The sequence below is a fragment of the Somniosus microcephalus genome, chromosome 4 (assembly GCF_052327205.1).
Source record: "Somniosus microcephalus isolate GS21.2 chromosome 4, FLI_Smic_1.0, whole genome shotgun sequence".
Classification (NCBI taxonomy): domain Eukaryota; kingdom Metazoa; phylum Chordata; class Chondrichthyes; order Squaliformes; family Somniosidae; genus Somniosus; species Somniosus microcephalus.
Genome location: NC_140990.1, coordinates 7047958 through 7075917, shown reverse-complemented (window position 1 = coordinate 7075917; position 27960 = coordinate 7047958). Strand labels below are relative to the sequence as shown.

Below are 27960 nucleotides of genomic sequence, written 5' to 3'. Positions count from 1 at the left end.
AGATTTAATTTAAATTAATTTAATTTCCCGCCTGCTCCAACCGCCTACCCTGCAACGTCACGACGTCGCCGGCGTGCACTGACTGACATTGAGCTCTCCACCAATGAGCGAGGGGAGGGGAGGCGGAGTCTGGAGCACCGACCCAGGGGCGTTGGTCCTCCAACCAATCGCGGCGAAGGAGGAGGCGGGACCTGGGATCGGCCCGCCGCCATTTTGTAAATTTCTCTCCACGGATGTTGCCTGACCTGCTGAGTTTTTCCAGCATTCTTTTTTGTTATTTTGGCCTGGTTAGAATCTGTGATCCTGGGAAAGTTTATTTTTTATGTTCCTTTTACAGCTCAAACTAATTTTATTTTACAGAAGATACTTGTTTTAAACGTAGAAGATAGGAGCAGGAGTCGGCCATTCGGCCCTTCGAGCCTGCTCCGCCATTCAATGCGATCATGGCTGATAGTAAAAAAAGCAGTTTGTTTTTAAATTGATGAAACAGAAACAAGGAACCCTGTGGAGCAAATGTGAGTAAAAATATTTTTTCTCCCTGAATTAATTTTTTTAATATTAATTTTCTGCGTTTTTAATTATTAATTTCAAGCACTTTATTAAGAGAAATATGGGAGTGGTGGGGGTTCTCTTAAAGGGACAGGCGCTCTCTTTCTATGAGATTTTCATTAAAGGGACCGCGTCCCCGTGGATGACTGATTTTAAAGGGACAGCATCTCCCTTTTTATAATATATATTTAAGAGACTGACATTTAAATGAGAGCAAATCCCCTGCTCCCGTGAGTGCTTGGCGAGAAATCAGGTGCTGTTTGCACTCGCCCTCTCCCACTTCTCTGCCAAGGAAATCGTCGCTAAGCAAAAGGAAAAATATCTGTCATATTGGGCAGAAACAACAAAAACCCAAAGCAAACTCAATTGCTACTTGGCCCTAAACAGACAATACAACATGGCTGATTACCTGACCATGGTAAAGGATAGCAAACTGAGAAAAACCTTGACAATGTACAGACTTAGTGAACATAGCCTGGCGATCGACAAAGGTAGACACAGGCAGACCCGGCTACCAAGAGAGGACAGGATGTGCTCTCACTGCAGTCAGGGAGTGGTGGAGACAGAGATGCACTTCCTCACAGCTTGTAGAAAATATCAGGACATAAGGGAGAATTTCTACCCAAAATTCACAAAAATATGCCCGGAATTCAGAAATTTGAATGACGACCAAAAACTCCCATACCTGCTAGGGGAAGAGAGAAATTGTGTAACCTTAGCAGCACACTATGTTACAGCTTGCCATAAACAGAGGGACAACCACTAAATATAAGAAAAGAGTATATACAAATTATATGAATGTATATTTATACACTCAGGGATATATCTGTTTATACACTATGGACAGATCTGTATTTTTGTGTACAACCATGAATGTTTTTCGATGCTTTGGCAACATAAGAAGTACCTTGTCATGCCACATGCCAATAAAGCGAATTGAATTGAATTGACAGAAAGCAGAGAGTAGTGGTGAACGGTTGCTTTTCAGACTGGAGGGAGGTAAACAGTGATGTTCCCCAGGGGTCGGTATTAGGATCAATGTTCCCTCTTTTTTTGAGGTGCGTGGCCCCTTTAACGGGCTGCACGGCCCATTCAAATTTCCGCGCATGCGCGTTTATTCCATTTATAGGACGGTGAGCCGGCTGCACGGGACCTCCAGACCGCTGCGTGGCCGCGCAACGTAACGTGAACATTGATTCAGACCACTGCTTTTTTTGATATATATCAATGACCTGGACTTGGGGATCCAGGGCAAAATTTCAAAATTTACAGACGACACGAAACTCAGAAATGCAGCAAACAATGAGGATAGTAACAGACTTCAGGAGGATGTAGCCAGACTGGTGAAATGGGCAGAAACGTGGCAGATTAAATTTAATGTAGAGAAGTGTGAAGTGATTCATTTTGGTAGGAAGAATGAGGAGAGGCAATATAAACTAAATGGTCCAGTTTTAAAGAGGGTGCAGGAACAGAGAGGCCTCGGGGGGTATGTACACAAATCTTAGAAGGTGGCAGGACAAGTTGAGAAGCCTGTTAAAAAAAGCATACAGGATCCTTGACTTTAATAATAGAGGAATAGAGTACAAAAGCAAGCAGGTTATGCTAAGCACTGGCTAGGCTTCCGCTGGGCACCACACTTTAGGAAGGATGTCAAGGCCTAAGAGAGGGTGCAGAAGAAATTTACGAGAATGGGACCAGGGATGAGGGACTTGAGTTACGTGGAGAGACGGGAGAAGCTGGGCTTGTTCTCCTTAAGCAAAGAAGATTAAGAGGAGATTTGATAGTGTTGTTCAAAATCAGGATGGATTTTGAGAGAGTAAATAAGGAGAAACCGTTTCCAATGGCTGAAGGGACAGAAACCAGATTTAAGGCGATTGGCAAAAGAACCAGAGGTGACATGAGGAAACAGATTTTTACACCAAGTTGTTGTGATCTGGAATGCGCTGCCTGAAAGGGCGGTGGAAGCAGATTCAATATTATAATTCAAAAGAGATTGAGGTAAATACTTGAAGGGAAAACATTTACAGGGCTTTGGGGAAAGAGCAAGGGGAGTGGGATTAATTGGATCGCTCTTTCAAAGAGCCGGCACAGGCACGATGGGCCGAATGGCCTCCTTCTGTGCTGTATCATTCTATGATGCTATTCTACACAGACACGCACACATACAGACAGACAGACACACAGACACAGATACTCACTAAAATACAGTCAGACACACTCATTTTTTCTGCATTAACTTTTATTATTAATTTCAAAGACTTTACGAAAAAGGTGGGAGTGGTGGGCGGAGGGCTCTTAAAGGGACAGGGACTCTCCTTTTCAATGTGATTTTAATTAAAGGGACCGAGTCCTTCCTTGCCTGTGGAGGACCAATTTTAAAAGGACAGCGTCTCGAAATCAGATGCTGTCTGCGTGTGAACCACCTCCTCCCAATTTCCTGCCAAGCGATCCCTGTGGGCACCACTCCACTCTAGGAGTGGCTCCTAGAATCATACAGCACAGAAGGAGGCCATTCAGCCCATCGTGCCTGTGTTGGCTCTTTGAAAGAGCTCTCCATTTAGTCCCACTCCCCTGCTCTGTCCCCATAGCCATGAAAATGTTTCCCCTTCAAGTATTTATCCAATTCCCCAGTGAACGTTATTATTGACTCTGCTTCCACCGCCCTTTCAGGCAGCGCATTCCAGATCACAACAACTCGCTGCGTCAATAAAATTCTCCTCACCTCGCCTCTGGTTCTTTTGTCAATGACCTTATATCTGTGTCCTCTGGTTACCGACCCTCCTGCCACTGTGAACAGTTTCTCCTTATAAGCTACAGCTATACAAAGCCCTGGTTAGACCCCAGAGAGTCACAGAGTCATAACGGCACAAAGGAGGCCATTCGGCCCATCAAGTCCGTGCCGGCTCTCTGTATACAATCCAGTCAGTCCCACTCCCCCGCTCTATCCCCGTAGCCCTGCAAGTTTATTTCCCTCAAGTGCCTATCCAGTCTCCCCTTGAAAACATTGAGTGTCTCCGCTTCCACCACTTCCGTCGGCAGCGAGTTCCAGGTCCTCACCACTCGCTGCGTAAAAAAGTTTTTCCTCACTCCCCCCTGTATCTCTTGCCCAAAACCTTAAATCTGTGTCCCCTAGTCCTTGTGCCATCAACTAGTGGGCATAGCCTTTCCCCGTCTAGCCTATCCAAACCTGTCATAATCTTGTACACCTCTATCAAATCACCCCTCAACCTCCTTTGCTCTAATGAAAACAAATCCAGCTTCTCCAACCTGTCCTTGTAGCTAAGAGCCCCCATCCCCAGAACCATTCTGGTAAATCTCCTCTGCACCCTCTCAAGGGCCTTCACATCCTTCCTAAAGTGTGGCGACCAGAACTGGACGCAATACTCCAGTTGTGGCCTAACCAGCGCTTTATAAAGGTTCAGCATAACTTCTCTACTTTTGTACTCAATACCTCTATTTATGAAGCCCAAGATCCCATATGCTTTGTTAACCACTCTCTCAATATGTCCCGCCACCTTCAGGGACCTATGCACATTAATTCCCAGGAACTCCCTGGAGCACTGTGTACAGTTCTGGGCACTGCACCTCAGAAAGGATATATTGGCCTTGGAAGGAGTGCAGCACAGATTCACCAGAATGTTACCCGGGCTCCAAGGGCTAGATTATGAGGGAGAGATTACATAAACTAGGCTTGTGTTCCCTGGAATCTAGAAGGTTAAGGAGTGATTGAGGATTTTTGGATTTTGAAAGGAATTGGTAGAGTAGATAGAGAGAAACTTTTTCTGCCGGTGCGGGAGTCGAGGACAAGGGGACATCACCTTAAAATCAGAGCCAGGCCATTCAGGAGAGAAGTTGGGAAACACTTCTTCACACAAAGGGTGGTAGAAGTGTGGAACCCTCTCCCACAGAAAGCAGTCGATGCCAGCTCAATAAATCATTTTAAATCCCAGAGCGATAAACTTTTGCTCGACAAGGGAGCAAAGGGATATGGAGCCAAGGCAGGTGGGTGGTGTTAAGACACAGATCGGCCATGATCTCATTGAGTGGCGGAACAGGCTGGAGGGGCTGAATGGCCTCCTCCTGTTCCCATGCTCCTATTTACTTTATCAAAACCCTTCCTGTTTTGAACACCTCTATTAAATCTCCGCTGCACCTTCTCTGCTCCAAGGAGAACAATCCCAGCTTCTCCAGTCTCTCCACATAACTGAAATCCTCTGTGTATTTGTCATGGGGCAGCAGGCTATAGCAAACAGCTTTCTTAAGAACATAAGAAATAGGAGCAGGAGCAGGCCATTCAGCCCTTCGAGTCTGCTCCGCCATTCAATAAGATCATGGCTGATCTTCTACCTCATCCCCACCTTCCCGCCCGATCCCCATATCCCTTGATTCCCCATGAGTCCAAAAATCTATCGATCTCAGCCTTGATTATACTCAATGACTGAGCCTCCACAGCCCTCTGGGGCAGAGAATTCCAAAGATTCACCACCCTCTGAGTGAAGAAATTTCTCCTCATCTCAGTCCTAAATGGCCGACCCCTTATTCTGAGACTGTGACCCCTGGTTCTAGACTCCCCAGCCAGGGGAAACAGTCTCCCAGCATCTACCCTGTCAAACCCTGGAAGAATTGTAGATGTTTCAATGACATCACCTCTCATTCTTCAAAATTCATGTGAATATAGGCCCAGTTTCCTCAATCTCTCCTCATGGGACAATCCCCCCATCCCAGGAATCAGTCTGGTGAACCTTTGTTGCACTCCCTCTAAGGCAAGTATATCCTTCCTTAGGTAAGGAGACCAAAACTGTACACAATACTCCAGGTGTGGTCTCACCAAGGCCCTATATAATTGCGGTAAGACTTTACTCTTATACTCCAATCCTTTTGTAATAAAGACTAACGTACCATTTGCTTTCCTAATTGCTTGCTGCACCTGTGTGTTAACTTTCAGTGCCTCGTGTACAAGGACACCCAGGTCCCTCTGAACACCAACATTTCCCAATCTCTCACCATTTAAAAAATACTCTGCTTTTCTATTTTTCCTACCAAAGTGGGTTGGAGTATAAAAGCAGGGAAGTCCTGCTACAACTGTACAGGGTATTGGTGAGACCACACCTGGAGTACTGCGTACAGTTTTGGTCTCCGTATTTAAGGAGGGATATACTTGCATTGGAGGCAGTTCAGAGACGATTCACTCGGCTAATTCCAGAGATGAGGGGGTTGACTTATGAGGAAAGGTTGAGCAGGCTGGGCCTATACTCATTGGAATTTAGAAGAATGAGAGGTGATCTTATTGAAACATATAAGATACTGAGGGGGCTTGACAGGGTAGATGCAGAGAGGATGTTTCCCCTCGTGGGGAAATCTAGAACTCGGGGGCACAGTTTCAGAATAAAGGGTCGCCCTTTTAGAACTGAGATGAGGAGGAATTTCTTCTCTCAGAGGGTCGTAAATCTGTGGGATTCTCTGCCCCAGAGAGCTGTGGAGGCTGGGTCATTAAATACATTTAAGGTGGAGATAGACAGATTTTGGCAAGATAAGGGAGTGAAGGGTGCTGGGGAGCGGGTGGGGAAGTGGCTTTGAGCCCAAGATCAGCCATGATCTTATTGAATGGCGGAGCAGGCTCGAGGGGCCAAGTGGCCTATTCCTGCTCCTATTTCTTATGTTCAAAGTGGATAACTTCACACTTCTCCACATTATATTCCATCTGCCATGTCCTTGCCCAGTCACTGAACCTGTCGATATCCCTTTGCAGCCTCTTTGTGTCCTCCTCACAACTTATTTTCCCACCTAGCTTTGTATCGTCAGCAAACTTGGATACATTGCACTCGGTCCCCTCATCTAAGTCATTGATGGAGATTGTGAATAGCTGAGGCCCCAGCACTGATCCTTGCGGGACCCCACTAGTTACAGCCTGCCAGCCTGAAAATGAGCCGTTTATTCCTGCTCTCTGTTTTCTGACCGTTAACCAATCCTCAATCCATGCTAATATTACCCCCAATCCCATGAGCCCTAATGCAGTGTGACAGCACCCTGGGAGGAAAGGGCACCTGCTCCTGATCGCCACCCACTTAACTTGACAAGGTCGGACTGTCTACACCACAACTCCAGATATCCACAGCCATGCCTCAGCTGTCCAGAGCCTTGCTCAGGCCCCATCCGGAGGACTGCCTTCAGTTTCAGGCACCGCACCTCAGAAAGGGACACACTGGCCTCGGAGGGGGTGCCGGGCCGATTCACCAGGAGGACACCGGGGCTGAGAAGGTCTCATTATGGGGACGGAACCATCGAATGAAACAGCACAGAAGGAGGCCATTCGGCCCACCGTGCCTGTGCCGGCTCTTTGGTCGAGCTCTCCGATTAGTCCCACTCCCCCCTGCTCTTTCCCCTCGCCCTGTAAATGTCTCCCCTTCAAGTATTTACCCACTTCTTTTTTGAAAGTTACTATTGAATCTGCTTCCACCGCCCTTCCAGGCAGCGCGTTCCAGATCATAACTGGCTGTGTTTAAAATCTGTTTCCTCATGTCGACTCTGGTTCTTTTGCCTGAAATCTGTGTCCTCTGGTTACCGACCCTCCAGCCACTGGAAACAGTTTCTCCTTATTTACTCTATCCAAACCCTTCATGATTTTGACCCCCTCTATCAGATCTCCCCTTAACCTTAGCCGGGCAGGTGGAAGGGGTATCAGTGGGAGAGCATTGTGGGTGTAGTGATCATAAAAACATAGAAACATAGAAGATAGGAACAGGAGTAGGCCATTCAGCCCTTTAATGAGATCATGGCTGATCATCCAAATTCAGTACCCGGTCCCTGCTTTCTCCCCATATCTACCTTCTGTGGTAGAGAATTCCACAGGTTCACCACCCTCTGGGTGAAGAAATTCCTCCTCATCTCTGTCCTAAATGGCCTAATCCTTATCCTTAGACTGTGACCCCTGGCTCTGAACTCCCCGACCATCGGGAACATCCTTCCTGCATCTAGTCTGTCTAGTTCTGTTAGAATTTTATAAGTTTCAATGAAATCCCCTCTCATTCTTCTAAACTCCAGCGAGTATAAGCCCAATCGACCCAATATATTTCTTAAGGCTAAAGGGATCAAGGGATATGGGGAGAAGGCAGGGACAGGGTACTGAATTTGGATGATCAGCCATGATCTCGTTGAATGGCGGAGCAGGCTCGAGGGGCCGAATGGCCGACTCCTGCTCCTATCTTCTATGTTAATCTCTCCTCATACATCAGTGCCTCTATTTCTGTATCATGTAAGAGCAGGGAGGTTCTGCTTGAACTGTACAAAACACCAGTTAGGCCACCGGCTAGCGTGCTGCGTGCAGTTCTGCTCGCCCCATTGCAGGAAAGATTTGACTGCTCGAGACGGGAGATTTACGAGGATGTTGCCTGGGCTGGGGAATTTTAGCTATAAGGAGAGACTGCGGTTGTTTTCTTTGGAACAGAGGAGGCTGAGGGGAGACCTAACTGAGGTGTATAACATTATGTGGGGCCGAGATAGAGTGGATAGGAAGGACCTATTTCCCTTAGCAGACAGATGAATAACCAGGGGGCACAGATTTAAAGTCATTGGTCGGAGGTTTAGAGGGGATTTGAGGAGAGATGTTTTCACCCAGAGGGTGGTGGGGGTCTGGAACTCACTGCCTGAAAGGGTGGGAGAGGCAGAGACCCTCATCACATTTAAAAAGTACTTGAAGTGCCGTAACCTACAGGACTACGGACCAAGTGCTGGAAAGTGGGATTAGGGTGGATAGCTCTTTGTTGGCTGGCACGGACAAGATGGGCCGAATGGCCTCCTCCTGTGCTGTAAATTTCTATAATTCTATGAATTGTAGTTAAAGGGACAGACACCCCACAAACTCCGTTCCCTAGCCACTGACTCCATCCCTCTCCCTAACATCTGTCTGAGGCTGAACATAGAAACATAGAAGATAGGAGCATTCGGCCCCTCGAGCCTGCTCTGCCATTTAATGCGATCATGGCTGATCATCCAAATTCAGTACCCTGTCCCTGCCTTCTCTCCATATCCCTTGAACCCTTTAGCCTTAAGAAATATATCCAACTCCTTCTTGAATATATTTAATGAATTGGCCTCAACTGCCTTCTGTGGTAGAGAATTCCACAGGTTCACCACTCTCTGGATTAAGAAATTCCTCCTCATCTCAGTCCTAAATGGCTTACCCCTTATCCTTAGACTGTGACCACTGGTTCTGGACTCCCCGGCCATCGGGAACATCCTTCCTGCATATAGTCTGTCTAGTCCTGTTAGAATTTTATAAGTTTTAATGAGATCGCCTCTCATTCTTCTAAACTCTAGCGAATATAAGCCTAATCGACCCAATCTCTCCTCATACATCATTCCTGCCATCCCAGGTATCAGCCTGGTGAATCTTCGCTGCACTCCCTCCATGGCAAGAACATCCTTCCTCAGATAAGGTGACCAAAACTGCACACAATACTCAAGATGTGGTCTCACCAAGGCCCTGTACAACTGCAGCAAGACATCCTTGCTCCTGTACTCAAACCCTCTCGCTACGAAGGCCAACATACCATTTGCCTTCTTAACCGCCTGCTGCACCTGCATGCTTACCTTCAGCGACTGGTGCACAAGGACACCCAGGTCTCGTTGCACTTCCCCTTCTCCCAATCTGTTGCCGTTCAGATAATAATCTGCCTTCCTGTTTTTGCCACCAAAGTGGATAACCTCACATTTATCCACATTATATTGCATCTGCCATGTTTCTGCCAATCACCCAACCTGTCCAAATCATACTGGAGTTTCTCAGCATCCTCCTCACATCACACACGCCCAACCAGCTTTGTGTCATCTGCAAACGTGGAGATATTACATCTAGTTCCCTCGTGTAGATCATTTATTTATTATATATATATATATATATTGTGAATAGCTGGGGTCCTAGGACTGATCCCTGCGTCACCCCACTAGTCAATGCCTGCCACTCAGAAAAAGAGCCATTTATTCCACCTCTTTGCTTCCTGTCTGCCAACCAGTTCTTTATCCAAGTCAGTACCTTGCCCTCAAGCCCATGTGCCTTAACTTTACACGCTAATCTCTTATGCGGGACATTATCGAAAGCCTTCTGAAAGTCCAAATACACCACATCCATTGGTTCTCCCTTATCTATTCTACCAGTTACATCCTCAAAAAATTCCAGTGGATTAGTCAAGCACGATTTACCTTTTGTAAATCCATGTTGACTTTGTCCGATCCTGTCACTGTTTTCCAAGTGCTCTGCTATTACATCTTTTATAATGGACTCTAGCATTTTCCCCACTACCGATGTCAGGCTTACCGGTCTATAATTGCCCGTTTTCTCTCTACCACCTTTTTTGAATAGTGGGGTAACATTAGCTACCCTGCAATCCATGGGAACTGTTCCAGAGTCTATTGAATTTTGGAAGATGACCAGCAATTCTGTCCCTCTAGTGCTACTTGCCTCTCCCAATCCTCTCTTCACCTTGTTTCTCCTCTCTAATGTTTCACCCTGGTGCCCATCCCCCTGTCAAATTAATTTAAACCCTCCCCCACAGCACTAGTTAACCGTCCCATGAGGACATTGGTCCCAGCTCTGTTGAGGTACAACCCATCTGTAACGTCCGTGTGTAATTGAGACAACAACTGCAGGAGTTGGTTATAACAGGTGTTTACTGAATGGAGACAAAACTGGAACTACTATACAAAGTTAGTACACAGGCTTGTATACCGGGGTGGTCACTACTGGTACTGCAGTATACAGGGGCTGCAGAATATAGTTCCTTCTTCAAAGTACATACACTACAATTCCTCCCCTTTTAGCTAAACAGTACATAACATTCGATTAATAATTACATAACATATTTACAATTACAGTTGCTATATACATTAGCTGAAGTTAAGCAATTATAAATTCAGTCTTTGAGGAGGCTTCCTGATTCTGTCTGGATAACGCCTCTTTGGGGTATCAGGTTCTTCTGGCAAAGTTGATTCGGGATCAACGTTGTTGTTTGGTTTGTCTGCTTCCAATATCACCGATTCTGAGGTAGATGCAATTGGTACTTCGGTTTCATCACCAGGTGTATCGGATCGTGGTGTGGATTTGACGTTTTCCAGTGACTCTAGAATCTGGTCAGCATGGCGTCTTACAATGCTCTCTCCTCTCTCCAACGTCCACGGTATACATTAGAGGTCCTTGCCGTGTGCAGATCGTTCCTGGCTGCCATTTCTCTGTGCGGTAGTCCCGGGCCAAAACTGGTTGACCTATCTTAAAACTCCTGGTCGGCCTTTCATTCATATTCTGAAACTGCCTGTTCTCCACATCTCTTCTGATGTTTGGCTTAACCAAATCCAAGCGGCATCGTAGTCTTCGATTGAAGAACATCATGGCTGGAGTTTGGTTGGTAACCGCATGTGTCGCATTCCGGTAGGCAAACAAGAAGTTATCCACCTTGTGTTGTAGGGGTATGTCTTCATTACACATTGCCTTGATAGCCTCCTTGAATGTTTGAACGAACCTCTCAGCCAATCCATTGGTGGCTGGATGATATGGGACGGATGTGTAATGCTTAACACCATTGTTCTTTAAGAACCTCCGGAACTCTTCCGACACAAACTGTGGTCCATTGTCGGAGCAAATCTGTTCAGGCAGCCCATTGCTGGCGAATATGGTTCGTAAGACTGTGATGGTTTTTTCTGTGGTGGTTGAGGACATTTTTATTACCTCTGGCCACTTTGTGCATCCACCGCAATTTAAAAACATCGAGTCCATAAATGGACCAGCAAAATCAATGTGTACCCTTTGCCATGGAGATGAGGGCCACTCCTATGGATGTAGAGGGGCTTGTGGTGGGGCGTTTTGGACCTTCTGGCATCCTGTACAGCTCTTGGTCATCTCTTCGATTTCTCTATCGATTCCCGGCCACCACACAAACGCTCTGGCTAAGTTCTTCATTTTTACCCCTCCCAGATGACCGTCGTGAAGCTCATTGAGCACTCTATCCTTCAATTTGGGTGGAATTACTACTCTGGATCCACACATCAAGGTTCCTCGGCACACTGACAGCTGTTCTCTTCTCGGCGAGAATGCTGGCAACAGTGGTTCGCCATGTGCTGGCCATCCCTTCACCGTTAAATCATAGACCCTGGAGAGTGCCGGGTCATTTCGTGTTTCCTTTTCTATGTTTGCATTCGTCACAGGTAGACATTCGACTATGGTCGAGTGGAATATCTCCACAGGATCCATTGCAGGTGCTTCTTCCACCGTCGGCAACGGTAGGCGCGACAATCCATCAGCATTCCCATGCTGTTTAATTCCTTTGTACTCGATGTCATATTGGTGTGCCCCTAGGAAAAGGGACCACCTCTGTAGCCGTTGTGCTGTCATTATCAGGACGCCCTTCTTAGGGTTGAAAATGGAGACGAGGTTGATGATCAGTTAGTAGAGTAAATTTCTGTCCGTGCAGGTAGTGATTGAACTTCTTCACCCCCCACACCAGGCTGAGGGCCTCTCTGTCAATCTGGGCGTAGTTACGCTCGGCTGCAGTTAACAAGCGTGATGCAAAAGCTATCGGCCTCTCTGAACCATCAAGGGATTTATGTGACAGTACCGCTCCAACGCTGTAGGGAGACGCATCATACGCCAGTCTTATCGGTAGTGATGGGTTGTAGTGAGCCAATACTTCTCTTGAAGTGATCAGGCCTTTACACTTCTGAAAGGCCCGCTTACATTCATCGCTCCATTTCCATGCTACTCCAGTTTGTAGCAGGGTGTTCAGTGGGTGCAGAATTGTGGACAAATTCGGCAAAAACTTATGGTAGTAATTCACCAATCCGAGGAATGACCTCAGTTGCGACACATTTTCAGGCGCTGGAGCCTTAACTACCGCTTCAATTTTGTCAGGGGACTTATGTAACCCCTCTTCATCAATCACGTGGCCACAATACGATATTTGTTCCTTAAAAAACTCGCACTTGGGGCGATTGGCTCGTAGCCCATGTTCTCTTAGTCTAGTGAGCACCTGCTCTAGGTTGGCAAGGTGTTCACTGTCATTTTCACCTGTCACTAGGATGTCGTCCAAGTAACTGAGTCCCCGGAATCCCTTGCAGGACTTGTTCCATCGCTCTTTGCCATTTAGCCAGAGCTGATGCAACTCCGAATACCAGTCGATTATACTGGTAAAGACCTTTGTGAGTGTTTATCGTGAGATATTTCCTAGAGGATACTTCAACCTCCATCTGCAAATATGCTTGCGCTAGGTCAATTTTTGTAAAACGTTTCCCTCCAGATAGTGAGGCGAAAATATCTTCTATCCTCGGAAGAGGATACTGTACTGTGTGAAGGACTGGGTTCACAATCACCTTTAAGTCCCCACAGATGCGAACCTTCCTTGGCTCCTCAGACTTATTGTTTAACGTTTTCTTCATGACAGGAATGATGGGTGTTGCCCACTCGCTCCAGTCTACCTTAGTTAGCACGCCTGCATTCTCCAGATTCTCTAGCTCTGCCTCGACGGCTGGGCGAATTGCATACGGTACCGGTCTTGCTTTGAAAAACTTGGGAATTGCATTCTCTTCTATTTTTATCGAGGTGGTTATACCTTTAAGAGTTCCCAGTTCTTGTTGAAATACCTCTTTAGCGTTAGCCAAAATTTTTGACAATCGTCCAGGTGTGATGTCGTCATCCTTTTTACCAGCCACCGTCAGTGCCTGAATGGAGTGCCAGTCTAAACTTATCTTTCTGATCCATTCACGTCCCAATAATGGTGGTCCACCATCTTGCAGTATGTACAGATACAATTTCTGTATTTCCTTGCCGTTGTATTCGACAGGCACCCTTATTTTCCCTCTGGGGTATACTTTCTGCCCCGTATATGTCTTCAAGACAATGGATGTGTCTTTCAAGGGTATGTGTTAGAATAGCCGCTCATAGTCTCGTCGATTCATGACGGTCAGGGCTGATCCTGTATCCAATTCCATTTTGACTTGGGACCCTGCTATCGTGAGGGTGACCCAAATGGTTTGGTGATCCTCTTTTGCGATTACGTTGTGTAGTTTGAGACAGCTTAGTCTCTTGCTCCCGGATTCACTATCGCTCTTCTGGTCTTCGGAACTACTGTCCGTCATCTTTTGTACTTTCCTGTACCTTTCCTTAGTAGTCTTTTTGTTGTCGTTAGTCTTCTTCCCGGACCTGCAAACTCGTGCAATGTGTCTGTGGTGATTATTCCTTGATTAGTAAAAGGTATTTGCACGTCATCTTCTATCTGCCCGTAGGCAGCAGGTGGGAGAATCTTTGGATACTTATTTACAAGCACTTCGGTGCCTTAGTGTTGACTGTAATTATAAGGCTGTGACGGCTGAAGAATATAAGGACGAATCTGTACGGGATGCTTTTATTAATGGATTACTGTCTAGATCAATTCGTCAGCGGTTGCTAGAAAATAAGACTCTGGATCTAAAAAGTGCTTTTGAGCAAGCTTCTACATTGGATATGGCTCAGAGAAGTTCAGATTCTTATGCTCTTTTTAATCGGCCTGCGACTATGGTTTCGGCAGTTTCGGATGAAAAGGAATTATGTGGACTTAATGGGAGTGGTTTACTAGATTTTGAAACAGTTTCTACTTCGGCGGCCGTTGCCTCTAGGATTCAGAAGTGTTATTTTTGTGGGAATATCCGGCACCCTCGTCTGAAGTGTCCTGCTCGGGAGGCTGTGTGTAGTAAATGCGGCAAGAGAGGTCATTATGCACGTGTGTGCAAATCATCAGGTTCAATTACCTTCCCTTCTCCTGGTGTGGGAGGGTCTTCCTCCACTACCTCTTCTGTGACTATTCAGCCTTTAGATAGGGCGTTTATTGCATCAATTTCTGCTGCATTTGCTCATGGCCTAAACAAAGCTATAGTTACGGCTCAAGTTAATGGGTTGGAAGTGAAGGCCCTTATAGATACGGGCAGCACTGAGAGTTTTATAAGTCTTCAGTTTGCGAAGGAGAAGCATTTGAAAATTTCGCCTGTTACGTATCAGGTGTGTATGGCTCAGACGACCCTTCACAAATAGCTGGTTGTTGCTTTGTGAAAATGGTTCTTCTGGGTAATATGTATACTGATATACGCCTATCTGTTTTGCCTAATCTCTGTGCGGATATTTTGATTGGACATGATGAGCTTCAGTTACACGAGTCTCTTAGTCTTTCATTTGGAGGGACTAAGCCACCTTTATTTGTGGATTAACCTCTTTATCTATTCCTCCATTATCACTTTTTTCCAATTTGATGTCGGATTGTAAGCCAATTGCTACCAAGTCAAGAAGATATAGTAGTCAGGATAGAGAATTTATTAATTCTGAAGTTCAACGTCTCTTATTGGAAGGAATCATTGAACCTAGTTGTTCGCCTTGGCGAGCACAGGTAGTTGTCACGACTAATGAGAGACACAAGAAACGAATGGTGATAGACTATTCCCAAACTATTAATAGGTATACTCAATTAGATGCGTACCCTTTGCCTAAGATTGATGAGCTTATCAATAAAGTATCTCAGTATAAAGTTTTTAGCACTATTGATTTAAAGAGTGCTTATCAGATTCCTATTGTTAAGAAGGATCAACCATATATGGCCTTTGAGGCTGGTGGAAAGCTGTATCAGTTTTGCCGAATACCATTTGGTGTTACTAATGGTGTTGCTTGTTTTCAACGGGCAATGGATGCTTTTATAAGTGATAACTCCCTCTCTGACACCTTTTCATACTTAGATGACATCACAGTGTGTGGCAAATCAAGGGTGGAGCATGATTCTATTTTAAAAAGATTCCTTCAAGCTGCGGAAAAAGTTGGTTTAACTTTTAACAAAGAGAAATGTGTCTTTTCGACTACTGAGGTAAATCTATTGGGGTATATTATTTCGGGAAATAAGATTAAACCAGATCCAGAACGTCTGCGACCATTGATCGATTTACCTTGTCCTACTAATTCTAAGGCTTTGCAACGAGTTGTTGGACTGTTTTCTTATTATTCTAATTGGATTGCAAATTTTTCACGGAAGATCCGGCCTCTTATTCGGGTTACGACATATCCTCTATCATGGGAGGCCAGGACATGTTTTGAGAATTTTAAAAAGGATATTTTAGGAGCAGTTGTGCATTCCATTGATGAGCAGGTTCCCTTTGTGATTGAGACGGATGCTTCGGATTTTGCAATTGGGGCTACTTTGAACCAGAATGGAAGACCTGTGGCCTTTTTCTCACGTACTTTGAATAATAGTGAAAAAAGACATTCCTCAATAGAAAAAGAGGCATACGCAATAGTAGAAGCATTGCGTAAATGGAGACATTATTTATCGGGGCGACATTTCACGTTGGTAACTGACCAAAAATCTGTGTCCTTTATGTTTGATGTTAAACATTTTGGAAAGATTAAGAATGATAAAATAATGAGATGGAGGATTGAGTTGGCATGTTACCATTTTGACATAGTTTATCGCCCGGGGAAGGATAATGTTGCTGCTGATGCACTGTCGAGGGCTTATTGTTCGGTGATTCACGGAGATACGCTTATTAATCTTCACAATGCCTTATGTCATCCTGGGGTTACGAGGATGATACACTTTGTACGCAGTAAGAACTTGCCTTTTTCAGTTGAAGACGTCAAGCGGATGACTTCATCATGTTCTATCTGTGCTCGGTGTAAACCGAATTTCTTTAAGCCTCAACGAGCTCATCTTATAAAGGCTACTTCTCCTTTTGAACGTTTGAGTGTTGATTTTAAGGGACCTCTTCCTTCAACTACTCAAAACCGATATATATTTACTGTTGTGGATGAGTTTTCAAGGTTCCCTTTTGCTTTTCCTTGTGCAGATGTATCAGCTGCTACAGTTATTAAATGTTTGACTCAACTTTTTGTCATCTTTGGGATGCCTGCGTATATCCATTCGGATCAGGGAAGTTCTTTTATGTCTTCCCAGTTGAAGGAATACCTTCAGAGTCAGGGAATTTCTACTAGTCGAACTACCCCGTATAATCCCCAGGGTAATGGACAGTGCGAACGATACAATGGGGTGATCTGGAAGGCAGTTATGTTTGCGTTGACATCCCGAAACCTTAAGAATACACAGTGGGAAATGGTACTGCCTGATGCCCTGCATTCCATTAGATCATTGCTTTCAACGGCTACTAATGTGACCCCCCATGAAAGGCTCTTTAACTATCTGCGGAGATCTACTACGGGATATTCGGTACCTTCATGGCTTACTATGCAGGGACCTGTGTTGCTTCGACGCCATGTTAGATTGTCAAAATATGACCCCTTGGTGGAGGAGGTGGAGCTGTTGGAGGCAAATTCCCAATATGCTCATATTCGATTCCAAGATGGGAAAGAAAGTACTGTTTCAATTAAAGACTTGGCTCCTTGTGGGGGCCAGCCCTCTTCTGAGGATAATAATAATGGTCATGATTCGGATAATGTGGATGCTGTTACAGATACTACGAATATTTCCAATCCGATTGCAGATAATCATACTTCTATTAGTCAGCCTTTGATAGATGTTTATGACCGTCCCAGTTCATCTCCTGATGGGATTTCTAATCCGGAAACCGTTGAGAATCGGGATACGGATAGCCTTCCTGTTGAAGATACTTCTGTGCCTTCTGGCGTGGGAGGGCAAGGAATTTCACCAAGGTTAAGAAGGTCGACACGAACAAGATATCCGGTTGACCAATTGAAAATGGACTTTTAAATTGATAGTAATGTTTTAAAAATTGTTGTAATATTATAGTATATTGTTTTAGTTGAGAGATACTTAATACTTATGCGTAATGTTATTATTGTTGTTCATTTAGTATTGTGTTATGTAAATAGTTTTATTCTCGTGCATAGTTTAGTTGTAAATAATTAATTGTAAATTGTAAAAGTTATTAGGTTGGAATATATTTTAAAGGAGGGGTGAATGTGGTGATTATTCCTTGATTAGTAAAAGTATTGTGATTCGTTGTTTGTTAACTGCCTTGGGATATGTGTTGTAATCTCATTGGTAGTTGATGATTACATGATGTGTTGTGGCTACCTTAAATTCAGTCCTTTTCTAGCTTTAGTTGGGACTGGATGTAGAAAGATATGCTGCCGATTTTAAAGTTAATAAAGCCTAACTTTGGAAGGCAAATCTATTCTTTATTTCAGTGTCCCATCTTTCCGCATTGTCTACATGTTTTGTCCTTGGACCAGCAGTCCGTCTGGTCATGGGTTGTTCTGCCGCAGCGATAACATTTTTCAAATCCCCGTGTCATTTCGTGGGTGCCGTATTCCTGTGGCTTTTGCTGTATTTCCGCAGCTCCCCTTGCTGCTGCTTCGTACGATACTGCCACGCTGAAAGCCTTATCTAGCGTCAGCTCTTTCTCTGAGAGTAACCTCTTCTGTGTTCCTTCACTCAGGAGTCCACAGACAAATTTGTCCCGTAGGGTATCTGCCAGTCCTGCTCCGAACTGGCAGTGCTTTGATAGCTTGCGTAGTTCCGTAAGGTAATCAGCATTGCTCTCATCTTTATGCTGATTTCTCTTGTGGAATTTAAATCTTTCTGCTATCAGCAGTGGTGTAGGATTTAGGTGTTCCTGTAGGATATCAACAATTTCGTTAAAACTCTTTGTCATCGGTTTGACTGGAGTGATCAGGTTCCGCAATAGGCCGTACGTTCTTGCACCCATTAAGTTTAGTAGTACCGATGCCTTTTTCTCATCGGCTACTTCATTTGCCTTGCAATATACTTCGACTCTTTCCACATACGTGGTCCAGTCTTCTATTGCATTATCGAAGGCAGTGATATTGCCAGTCTTCGGCATCTTGGAGATCTAAGATGGCGCCTCCCACGCTTTGCTTTGCCTTCTTCCCCGATTGGACAAAATGGCGCCTCCCACGCTTTGCCTTCCCCGCTGGATTAAGATGGCGCCTCCCACGCTTTCTGTCTTTTCCGCTGCTGCTAGCGCTGTTGCTGGCGTTTTTATGCCTTGATGGCGACGCCCTATGGTCTTCGCGCACTTCCCCCCCGCGCTGCTGCCAATGCCGCTCTCCGCGGTCCCCGTGGCAAACTACAGCTCCTCGCGGCTTTCTGCGCTTCTAATTTCTTTTATTTTAATTACTGTTCCCGTCGTCAGAGCAGACCCTATGGGACACTTTCCTCCCTCTTTTCGGGTCTGTACGCTGCCCGGCTTCGTAGCACCAGCCACGCCCTGTGTGCTCCACTCTCTCTCTCTCTCTCTCTCTCTATCCTCTTCCCGACAACGCTGCTCGGCCCTGTTGAAAAGCCACCCGATCGAGCTCTAGCCCGCCGCAGCCCAGGAAGGATCAGTGTACTACCTGCCACCAGCCTGATTAGCTGGAACACCATAGACTGGATAACCAAGCCCAGCTCTCGACAGCCTCTCCTGCAAATCTTTGAATTCGATGAATCAGAGGGCGGTTGCCCACGGTCGATGCCCGTTTCTTCTGTTTTTTTCTTTTTGGATTTCTTCCTTCTGGCCTCAACCTCTAACAACTTCACTTCAGGGATGGATCCCCGTGAGGTGATGCAGAACTGTAGGTAAGTTCGGATCTATTCGTCGCCAGTGTAATGTCCGTGTGTAATTGAGACACGGACTGCAGGAGTTGGTTATAACAGGTGTTTACTAAATGGAGACAAAACTGGAACTACTATACAAAGTTACTACACAGGCTTATATACCTGGGTGGTCACTACTGGTACTGCAGTATACAGGGGCTGCAGAATATAGTTCCTTCTTCAAAGTACATACACTACACCGTCCACCTTGGACAGGTCCCTCCTGCCCCAGAACTGGTCCCTCCTGCCCCAGGAATCTGAGGTCCTGCAATATTTCTCTTTCAGGTGCTTATCTAATTCCCTTTTGAAAGCGGTGATTTGAATCTGCCTCCACCACCCTTTCAAGCAGTGCATTCCAGATCCTAACCACTCGCTACGTAAAAAAGTTTTTCCTCATGTCGCCTTTGGTTCTTTTGTCAGTCACCTTAAATCTGTGTCCTCTGGTTCTCGACCCCTCTGCCAATTGGAAGAGTTTCTCCCTATCTACTCTGTCCAGACCCCTCTTGATTTTGAACACCTCTATCAAATCTCCTCTCAATCTTCTCTGTTCCAAGGAGAACAACCCCAGCTTCTCCAGTCTATCAATGTAACTAAAGTCCCTCATCCCTGGAATCATTCTCGTAAATCTTTTCTGCACCCTCTCTAAGGCCTTCACATCCTTCCTAAAGTGCGGTGCCCAGGATTGGACACAATACTCCAGTTGAGGCCGAACTAGTGTTTTATAAAGGTTCATAATTTCAACACTTTTGTACTCTTTACCTCTATTCATGAAGCCCAGGTTCCCGTAAGCTTTTTTAACTGGTTTCTCAACCTGCCCTGCCACCTTCAATGATTTGTGCACATATACCCCCAAGTCTCTCTGTTCGTGCACCCACTTTAGGATTGTACCCTTTAGTTTATATTTCCTCTCCTCATTCTTTCCACCAAAATGTATCACTTATCATTTTTCTGCATTACATTTAATCTGTCACGTGTCCGCCCATTCCACCAGCCTGTCTATGTCCACTTCAAGTCTATCACTATCTTCCTCACTGTTCACTATACTTCCAAGTTCTGTGTCATCTGCAAATTTTGAAATTGTGCCTTGTACACCCACATCCAAGTCATTAATATATATCAAGAAAAGCCGTGGTCCTAGAACCGATCCCTGGGGAACACCACTGTGTACCTTCCTCCAGTCCGAAAAACAACCGTTCACCACTACTCACTGTTTCCTGTCACTTAGCCAATTCCCTATCCGTGCAGCCACTGTCCCTTTTACTCCATGGGCTTCAACTTTGCTGGTAAGCCTATTATGTGTCACTTTGTCGAACGCCTTTTGGAAATCCATGCACACGTCAACCGCATTGCCCTCATCAACCCTCTCTGTTACCTCATCAAAAAACTCCATCAAGTTGGTTAAACACGATTTGCCTTTAACAAATCCGTGCTGGCTTTCCTGAATTAATCTACACTGTTAATTTTGTCCCTGATTTTTGTTTCTAAAACCTTCCCCACTACCGAGGTCAAACTGACTGGCCCGTGGTTGCTGGGTTTGTCCTTACACCCTTTTTTGAACAAGGGTGTGACATTTGCAATTCTCCAGTCCTCTGGCACCACCCCAGTTTCTAATGAGGATTTGGAAGGTTATGGCCGGTACCTCCGCACTTTCTTCCTTCACTTCCCTCAGCGTACTAGGATGCTTCCCATCCGGTCCTGGTGACTTATCTACTTTAAGTACAGCCAGCCTTTCTAGTACCTTGTCTTTATCAATTTTCTCCCATCCAGTGTCTCCTCCACCTCCTCCTTCACTATGTCTATGGCAGCATCTTCTTCCTTGGTGAAGACAGATGCAAAGTACTGATTTAGTACCTCAGCCTTACCCTCTGCCTCCATGCGTAGGTCTCCTTTTTGGTCCCTAATCGGCCCCACCCCTCCTCTCACTACCCGTTTACTATTTATATGCCTATAGAAGACTTTTGGATTACCTTTTATGTTAGCTGCCATTCTATTCTCATACCCTCTCTTTGCCCCTCGTATTTTTTTTTTCACTTCTCCTCTGAACTTTCTATATTTAGCCTGATTCTCAGATGTATTCTCGACCTGACATCTGTCATACATGCTCTTTTTCTGCTTCCTCTTACTCTCTATCTTTTTCGTCATCCAGGGAGCTCTGACTTTAGTTGCCCTACATTTCCCCTTAGTGGGAATGTACCTCGGCTGTACCCGAATTATTTCCTCTTTAAAGGCAGCCCATTGTTCCTCTACAGTTTTTCCTGCCAATCTTTGATTCCAATTTACCCGGGCCAGATCCATTCTCATCCCACTGAAATTGGCCTTGCCCCACAGTGCAGTGGATGCGCTCTAGACTGCACTCTCCCCCGAGGTGTCGTCACCCTCACCGGGATTCAGCACTGAAAACCGGTTTGAGAGCGCCGCACTCCCGGTGGATTCCTGCACTGCCTTGCCTCCTCAAACCCTGCTGGGCGGCCACCCAGTTACAATTCCCACAAACTCTCTGTGGCTGCGGGGTGACCACCTCCTGGAACGTGCGCTCCAGGAAACTCTCAGCCTCCTGTCTGCCCGGCAGTGACTCCAGCCGCTCCCCAAGCTCAGAGACCCTGAGCTCGAGTTCCAGCTACTGGAGGCGCTGCCTGCACACGCGGTTCACCAGGACACGTGAAGCGTCCCGGAGTTCCCGCATGGCACAGGAATTGCAGCCATCGGTCCCATCGTTTGGCTTAAAATCTGTCTACTTAAGCTATAGATATATATGATGTGAGGTTAGTGTCCCCTTACCCCTGTTTATTATTCAATCAGTGATGGTCCCTTTGCCAGGCCCACTGCCTGCGGCCCCTCTCCCAGATTCCAGCCCCAGCTCTGTGCTGACTGAGCTGCTCTCACCTGGGGACAGTGCGTCACAATCGGCCCCAGCGCACCTGAGCTGGAGAGGAGGCCCCGCCCCCTTTGCCGCGCCGCCATTGGTTGGTGGACCCGCCACCAGTTGGCTCCGCCCGCGCTCTTCCTATTGGTCAGCGCTCCCGTCAGTCACAGGCCCCGCTATCACGTGCTGCAGTTCACTCCACCCCCTCGCAAAACTCACTGATTGTGGCTCTTCACCAACACCGACTTTACAAAGAAAGTCCCGCGCGGCAGCCTGGAGCTCAGGGGCCCAGCGCGCAGGTGCGGGGGAGAATGATTGACAGGGGCCCAGGGTGTGTGCTGAGCATGCGCGGTGCGGGCCGGGCGCCTGTGGAGCACGAGAGGGCGGGGCCATGGGGCGCATGTGTGGGGTCAGCCACAACTCAGTGCGGCGGCCGGAGCACTTTCTGAAGCGCGGGGGCATGTGGGGATTGCAGCCGCCATTGCTGTTGATACATTCAACCAACCTGTGCAGCAGCTGGGGCCTGAAAATCAGCTTCGCTGCCCCTGGGCTGGGAAAGTGGGACATGAGGCAACATTCTCCCTCTTACCCCTTTCTACACTCCTTTTACAGGGTTTTTGAAGTGGAGCATTTACAGACAGGAAGCTCAGACCATGATCTGACAGAGTCGCTCTATTCATCGGGACCTGAACATCATCAGCTTCTGCACGTGGAAGGAGAGAGCAGCGATCACAGCACGGCCGGTGTGTGTCCTGTGCAGGCGCAGTGTGGGCCGCCGGATAAAGCCCCCTCAGAATATTATATGTTTCAATAAGATCACCTCCCGTTCTTCTAAACTCCAATGTGTACAGGCCCAACCTTTCCTCATACGTCAACCCCTTCATCCCAGGAATCAACCTAGTGAACCTTCTCTGAACTGCCTCCAATCCAAGTATATCCTTCCTTAAATATGGAGACCACAACCGTACGCAGTACTCCAGGTGCGGTCTCACCAGCGCCCTGTAGAGTTGTAGCAAGACTTCCCTACTGTTATACTCCATCCCCCTTGCAATAAAGGCCAACATTCCATGAGCCTCCCTAATTACTTGCTGTACCTGCATGCTAACTTTTTGTGTTACTGTTGAATCTGTGTTGACTGCCCTATCAGGCAGTGCATTCCAAATCCGAACCACCCGTTGCATAAGAAAAGTTTTTCCTCCCGTCGCCTCTGGTTCTTTGACCAATCACCTTCAATCCGAGCCCTCTTGTGATTGGACCTTCCGCCATTGGAAACAGTTTCTCTTTATTTACTATTTAAACCCTTCATGATTTTTACCGCCTATCAAATCTCATCTTGGCCTTCTCTGCTCTCAGGAGAACAACCCCAGCTTCTCCAGTCTATCCACGGAACTGTCATCCCTCATCCCTGGAACCATTCTAGTAAATATCTCTGCACCCTCTCCAAAGCCTTCACATCCTTCCTAAAGTGTGCTGCCCAGAATTGGACACAATATTGCCCTGGGGCTGAACTCGTGTTTTATAAAGGTTTAGCAGAACTTCCTGGCTTTTGTACTCTCTGCCTCTATTTATAAAGCCCAGGACCCCATGAGCTTTATTAACTGCTTTGTTAACCTGTCCTGCCACCTTTAAAGAATTGAGCACAAGCTCCCTTGTAGCACCCCCTTTAAAATTGTACCATTTAGCAGGTATTTTCTCTCCTCATCCTAGCAAAATGTATCCGCTCACACTTTTCTGTACTGAATTTTATCTACACTCCTTTCACAGGGTTTTAGAAGTGGAGCATTTACAGACAGGAAGCTCAGACCAAACATCACGTCAAGAACAGACAGAGTCGCTCGATTCATCAGGACCTGATTCAGTCGGTCCTCCAATCTGCTGGCACCCCAGCGAGTTCACACTGATGAGAGACCTTTTAAATGTTCTGAGTGTGGGAAGAGCTTCAAAATCGACAAGTACCCAAAGAGACACCAGTGGCTACACACTGGGGAGAGGCCGTTCACCGGCCCCGTGTGTGGAAGGGATTCACTCAGCCATCCGCTCCGATGATACACCAGCAAATTCACACTAGGGAGAGACCTTTAACCCGCTCCATGTGTGGGAAGGGATTAATTGCACCATCCGTGCTGCTGAGACACCAGCTTGTCCACACCGATGTGAGACCGTTGACCTGCTCTGTGTTTTTGAAGGGATTCTCTCATTCTGCCACCCTCCTGAGACACCAGTTTGTTCACAGTAATGAGAGACTGATTAAATGTTCTGACTGTGGAAAGAGATTTAAAAGGTCCCAGGATCTGAAGAGACACCAGCTGGAGAGAGCAGGAGAGATTCTGTTCACCTGCTCCGTGTGTGGGAAGAGATTCACTCGGTCCTCGAATCTGCTGGCACACCAGCGAGTTCACACTGGGGAGCGGCCGGTGAAACAGTCCGACTGTGGGAAAAGCTTTCAAATGTCCCAGGAGCTGAAGGGACACCAGCTGGAGAGAGCAGGAAAGAGGCCTTTCACCTGCTCCGTGTGTGGGAAGGGATTCACTCAGTCATCCCACCTACTGACACACCAGCGAGTTCACACTGATGAGAGACCGTTTACATGTTCTGTCTGTGGGATGAGCTTTAAAAGCTCCAGGAATCTGAGCAGACACCAGCGAGTTCACACTGATGAAAGACCATTTAACTGTTCTGCCTGTGGGAAGAGCTTTAAAACCTCTGAGGCTCTGAAGGAACACCAGCGAGTTCACTCCGATCAGAGGCCATTTACATGTTCTGTCTGTGGGATGAGCTTTAAAAGCTCCAGGAATCTGAGCGGACACCAGCGAGTTCACACCGGGGAGAGGTCATTCACCTGCTCCGTGTGTGGGAAGGGATTCACTTGGTCATCCCACCTACTGACACACCAGCGAGTTCACAGCGGGGAGAGGTTATTCACCTGCTCCGTGTGTGGGAAGGGATTCACTTGGTCATCAAGCCTGGTGAGACACCAGCAAGTTCACACTGGGGAGAGGGCGTTCACCTGCTCTGTGTGTGGGAAGGGATTCACTCGGTCATCCCACCTACTGAAACACCAGCGATATCACACTGATGAGAGACTATTTAAATGTTCTGCCTGTGGGATGAGCTTTAAAACCTCTGAAGATCTGAAGCAACACCAGCGAGTTCACTCCGATCAGAGACCATTTACATGTTCTGTCTGTGGGATGAGCTTTAAAAGCTCCAGTAATCTGAGCGGACACCAGCGAGTTCACACCGGGGAGAGGTCATTCACCTGCTCCGTGTGTGGGAAGGGATTCACTTGGTCATCCCACCTACTGACACACCAGCGAGTTCACACTGGGGAGAGGGCGTTCACCTGCTCTGTGTGTGGGAAGGGATTCACTCGGTCATCCCACCTACTGAAACACCAGCGATATCACACTGATGAGAGACTATTTAAATGTTCTGCCTGTGGGATGAGCTTTAAAACCTCTGAAGATCTGAAGCAACACCAGCGAGTTCACTCCGATCAGAGACCATTTACATGTTCTGTCTGTGGGATGAGCTTTAAAAGCTCCAGGAATCTGAACGGACACCAGCGCGTTCACACTAGGGAGAGACCGTTCACCTGCTCTGTGTGTGGGAAGGGATTCACTTGGTCCTCGAATCTGCTGACACACCAGCGATTTCACATTGTTCTGTAGCGCAGGGCCCTGGAGACATCTGGGGTGACATGAACGTGGAATGGATGAATGTTTTATAAATTCTTGTACTGCTGTTTAATCTTTAAGATTGTTGTGCTGATGATTCCCTTTGTTTCACTGTTCATAGAAACATAGAAGATAGGAGCAGGAGTAGGCCATTTGGCCCCTCGAGACTGCTCCGCCATTCACTGAGATCATGGCTGATCATCCCTGTCCCTGCTTTCTCCCCATATCCCTTGATCCCTTTAGCCTTAAGAAATATATCTAACTCCTTCTTGAATATATTTAATGAATTGGCCTCTACTGCCTTCTGTGGTAGTGAATTCCACAGGTTCACCACTCTCTGGGTGAAGAAATTCCTCCTCATTTCAGTCCTAAATGGCTTACCCCTTATCCTTAGATGGTGTTACATAGAATGTACAGCACAGAAACAGGCCATTCGGCCCAACTGGTCCATGCCAGTGTTTATGCCCCACACCCACCCTACTTCAGTTAACCCGATCAACATCTCCTCCCATTCCTTTCTCCCTTGTGTGGCTTCCCCATAAATCCATCTGTGCTGTTCACCTCAACCACTCCTTGGGGTAGCGAGTTCCCCACTCTCACCATTCTCTGGGTAAAAATTTTCTTCTGAATTCCCTCCTGGATTTATTCGTGACTTTTATATTTATACCCACATAAAAATGATGAGATTCTGTTAAGCTGACCAGTATGTTGTTGTACTTTGTCTTTTTCTGATGAATGAAACATTACTGAGCCCCTGTACCCGTGTTATGGGATGAAGTGCCAGACAAGTGAAGGCACAACGTCTGGGTGTGAATCTGATAATCTCACGGACCGTATAGGTGTGATAACCAGACGGGCTTGTGGTTATAGTCTGGTCACAGATGGACTAAATTCCCTGAATTAGCAGGAGTTCAGCAGGCGGTCAACAGACGGGTCCAAACAATCCCATTTCCTGAGCGGTAACCAAGCTTGTGTATAAGAACAGGCCACTTAAGCCGTTGTCAGTTGGAACAGACTCGAGAAGATCGTGCGTGAATCCACTGTACTTCTATTCTCCAGATTGAGGGAATTATCACCCGATCTGTGTTATGCAGCGCCCTTAATAAAGCCTGGAGAGACAATTTGTGTTCTTGTGAGCTTGATTATCTGGTATCCGAAACCCCAGTACTCCCGATCATTAGAGTCAACCACAGTGTGTGGAAAGGGATTCCTTGGAGTATCCCACCCGCTGACACACCAGAGTGTCCACATTGTGACTGCGGTGAGTCGATTCCACTGTTTCCGATACCTTTAATCACATCCAGGACTGAACCAGTCAGGCAACTGGGGCTTGTTAATGTTAAGAGCCCCCAATAACTGGGCTGGATTTAAAGATTATTCCCTGTTCTCTCAGTACCCGTGTGCAGAGAGAAGCTGATGTTATAGAATCATAGAACACAGTGGGATGCCTTTCGGCCCATCGTGCTGGTGCCGGCTCTCTGAAAGAGCGATGCAATTAGTCCCACTGCCCTGCAAATTTCTGCCTTTAGTATATATCCAATTCCCTTTTGACAGTTACTATTGAATCTGCTTCCACCTCTCATTCAGGCAGTGAATTCCAGATCATCACAATTCGCTGTGTAAAAAAAAAGTCTCCTCATTTCCTCTCTAGATTCTTTTGCCAATGATCTGAAATCTGTGTCCTCTCGTTACCGACCCTCCTGCCAGTGACAACAGCTTCACCTTGTTTGCTCGATCAAAACCCCTCATAATTTTGAGCAACTCGATCAGAGCTCCACTTAACCGTCTCTACTCCAAGTTATATTGCCATTGTTTTGTGAATTTTTGCTGTGATCGAGGTGCTGGATGTCCGTGCCTGGGGAATGGGACATTCTATCCTCATGAGCACCGAGTGTCAGCATCCAGCAATCTCTGGTCAGGGACTGTCTTTAAACTGCCTCACCTGAGCTTTTTGACTCCCTGATTTCATTATTAAACATTTCAGAGTTTTTGCAGTGTGACCAAGGCTGAACAGATAAATGTGAGGTATTACATTTTGGTAGGAAGAATGGGGAGGTCACTTATCACTTGGAGGGTGCGAGTCTAGGTGGGGTAGAGGAACAAAGGGATCTCGGAGTACAAATACACAAATCACTAAAAGTTGCGACACAGGTTAGCAAGGCCATAAAAAAAGCAAACCAAGCACTAGGGTTTATTTCTAGAGGGATAGAATTGAAAAGTAGTGAAGTTATGCTAAACCTGTATCGAACCTTGGTTAGACCACACTTAGAGTACTGCGTACAGTTCTGGTCGCCATATTATA

The 27960-nt window shown here is 46.4% G+C and overlaps 2 protein-coding genes across 2 annotated transcripts in view; both read left to right on the top strand.

The window, feature by feature from the left end:
* LOC147118223 (uncharacterized) overlaps nucleotides 1–27960 on the top strand; it is a 186110-nt gene that overhangs the window by 140564 nt on the left and 17586 nt on the right. The window lies entirely within an intron of this gene.
* LOC147118224 (uncharacterized) lies at nucleotides 184–27440 on the top strand. Its single transcript, XM_085983683.1, has 3 exons — nucleotides 184–515; nucleotides 22594–25550; nucleotides 27429–27440. Exons 2-3 carry the CDS (start codon nucleotides 24024–24026, stop codon nucleotides 27438–27440), a joined length of 1539 nt encoding a protein of 512 aa, XP_085839809.1. The 5' UTR covers nucleotides 184–515; nucleotides 22594–24023.

Excerpts from the sequence above, each read along its gene's own strand:
- LOC147118224 (XM_085983683.1), top strand. The coding sequence starts at position 24,024 with ATGATACACCAGCAAATTCACACTAGGGAGAGACCTTTAACCCGCTCC.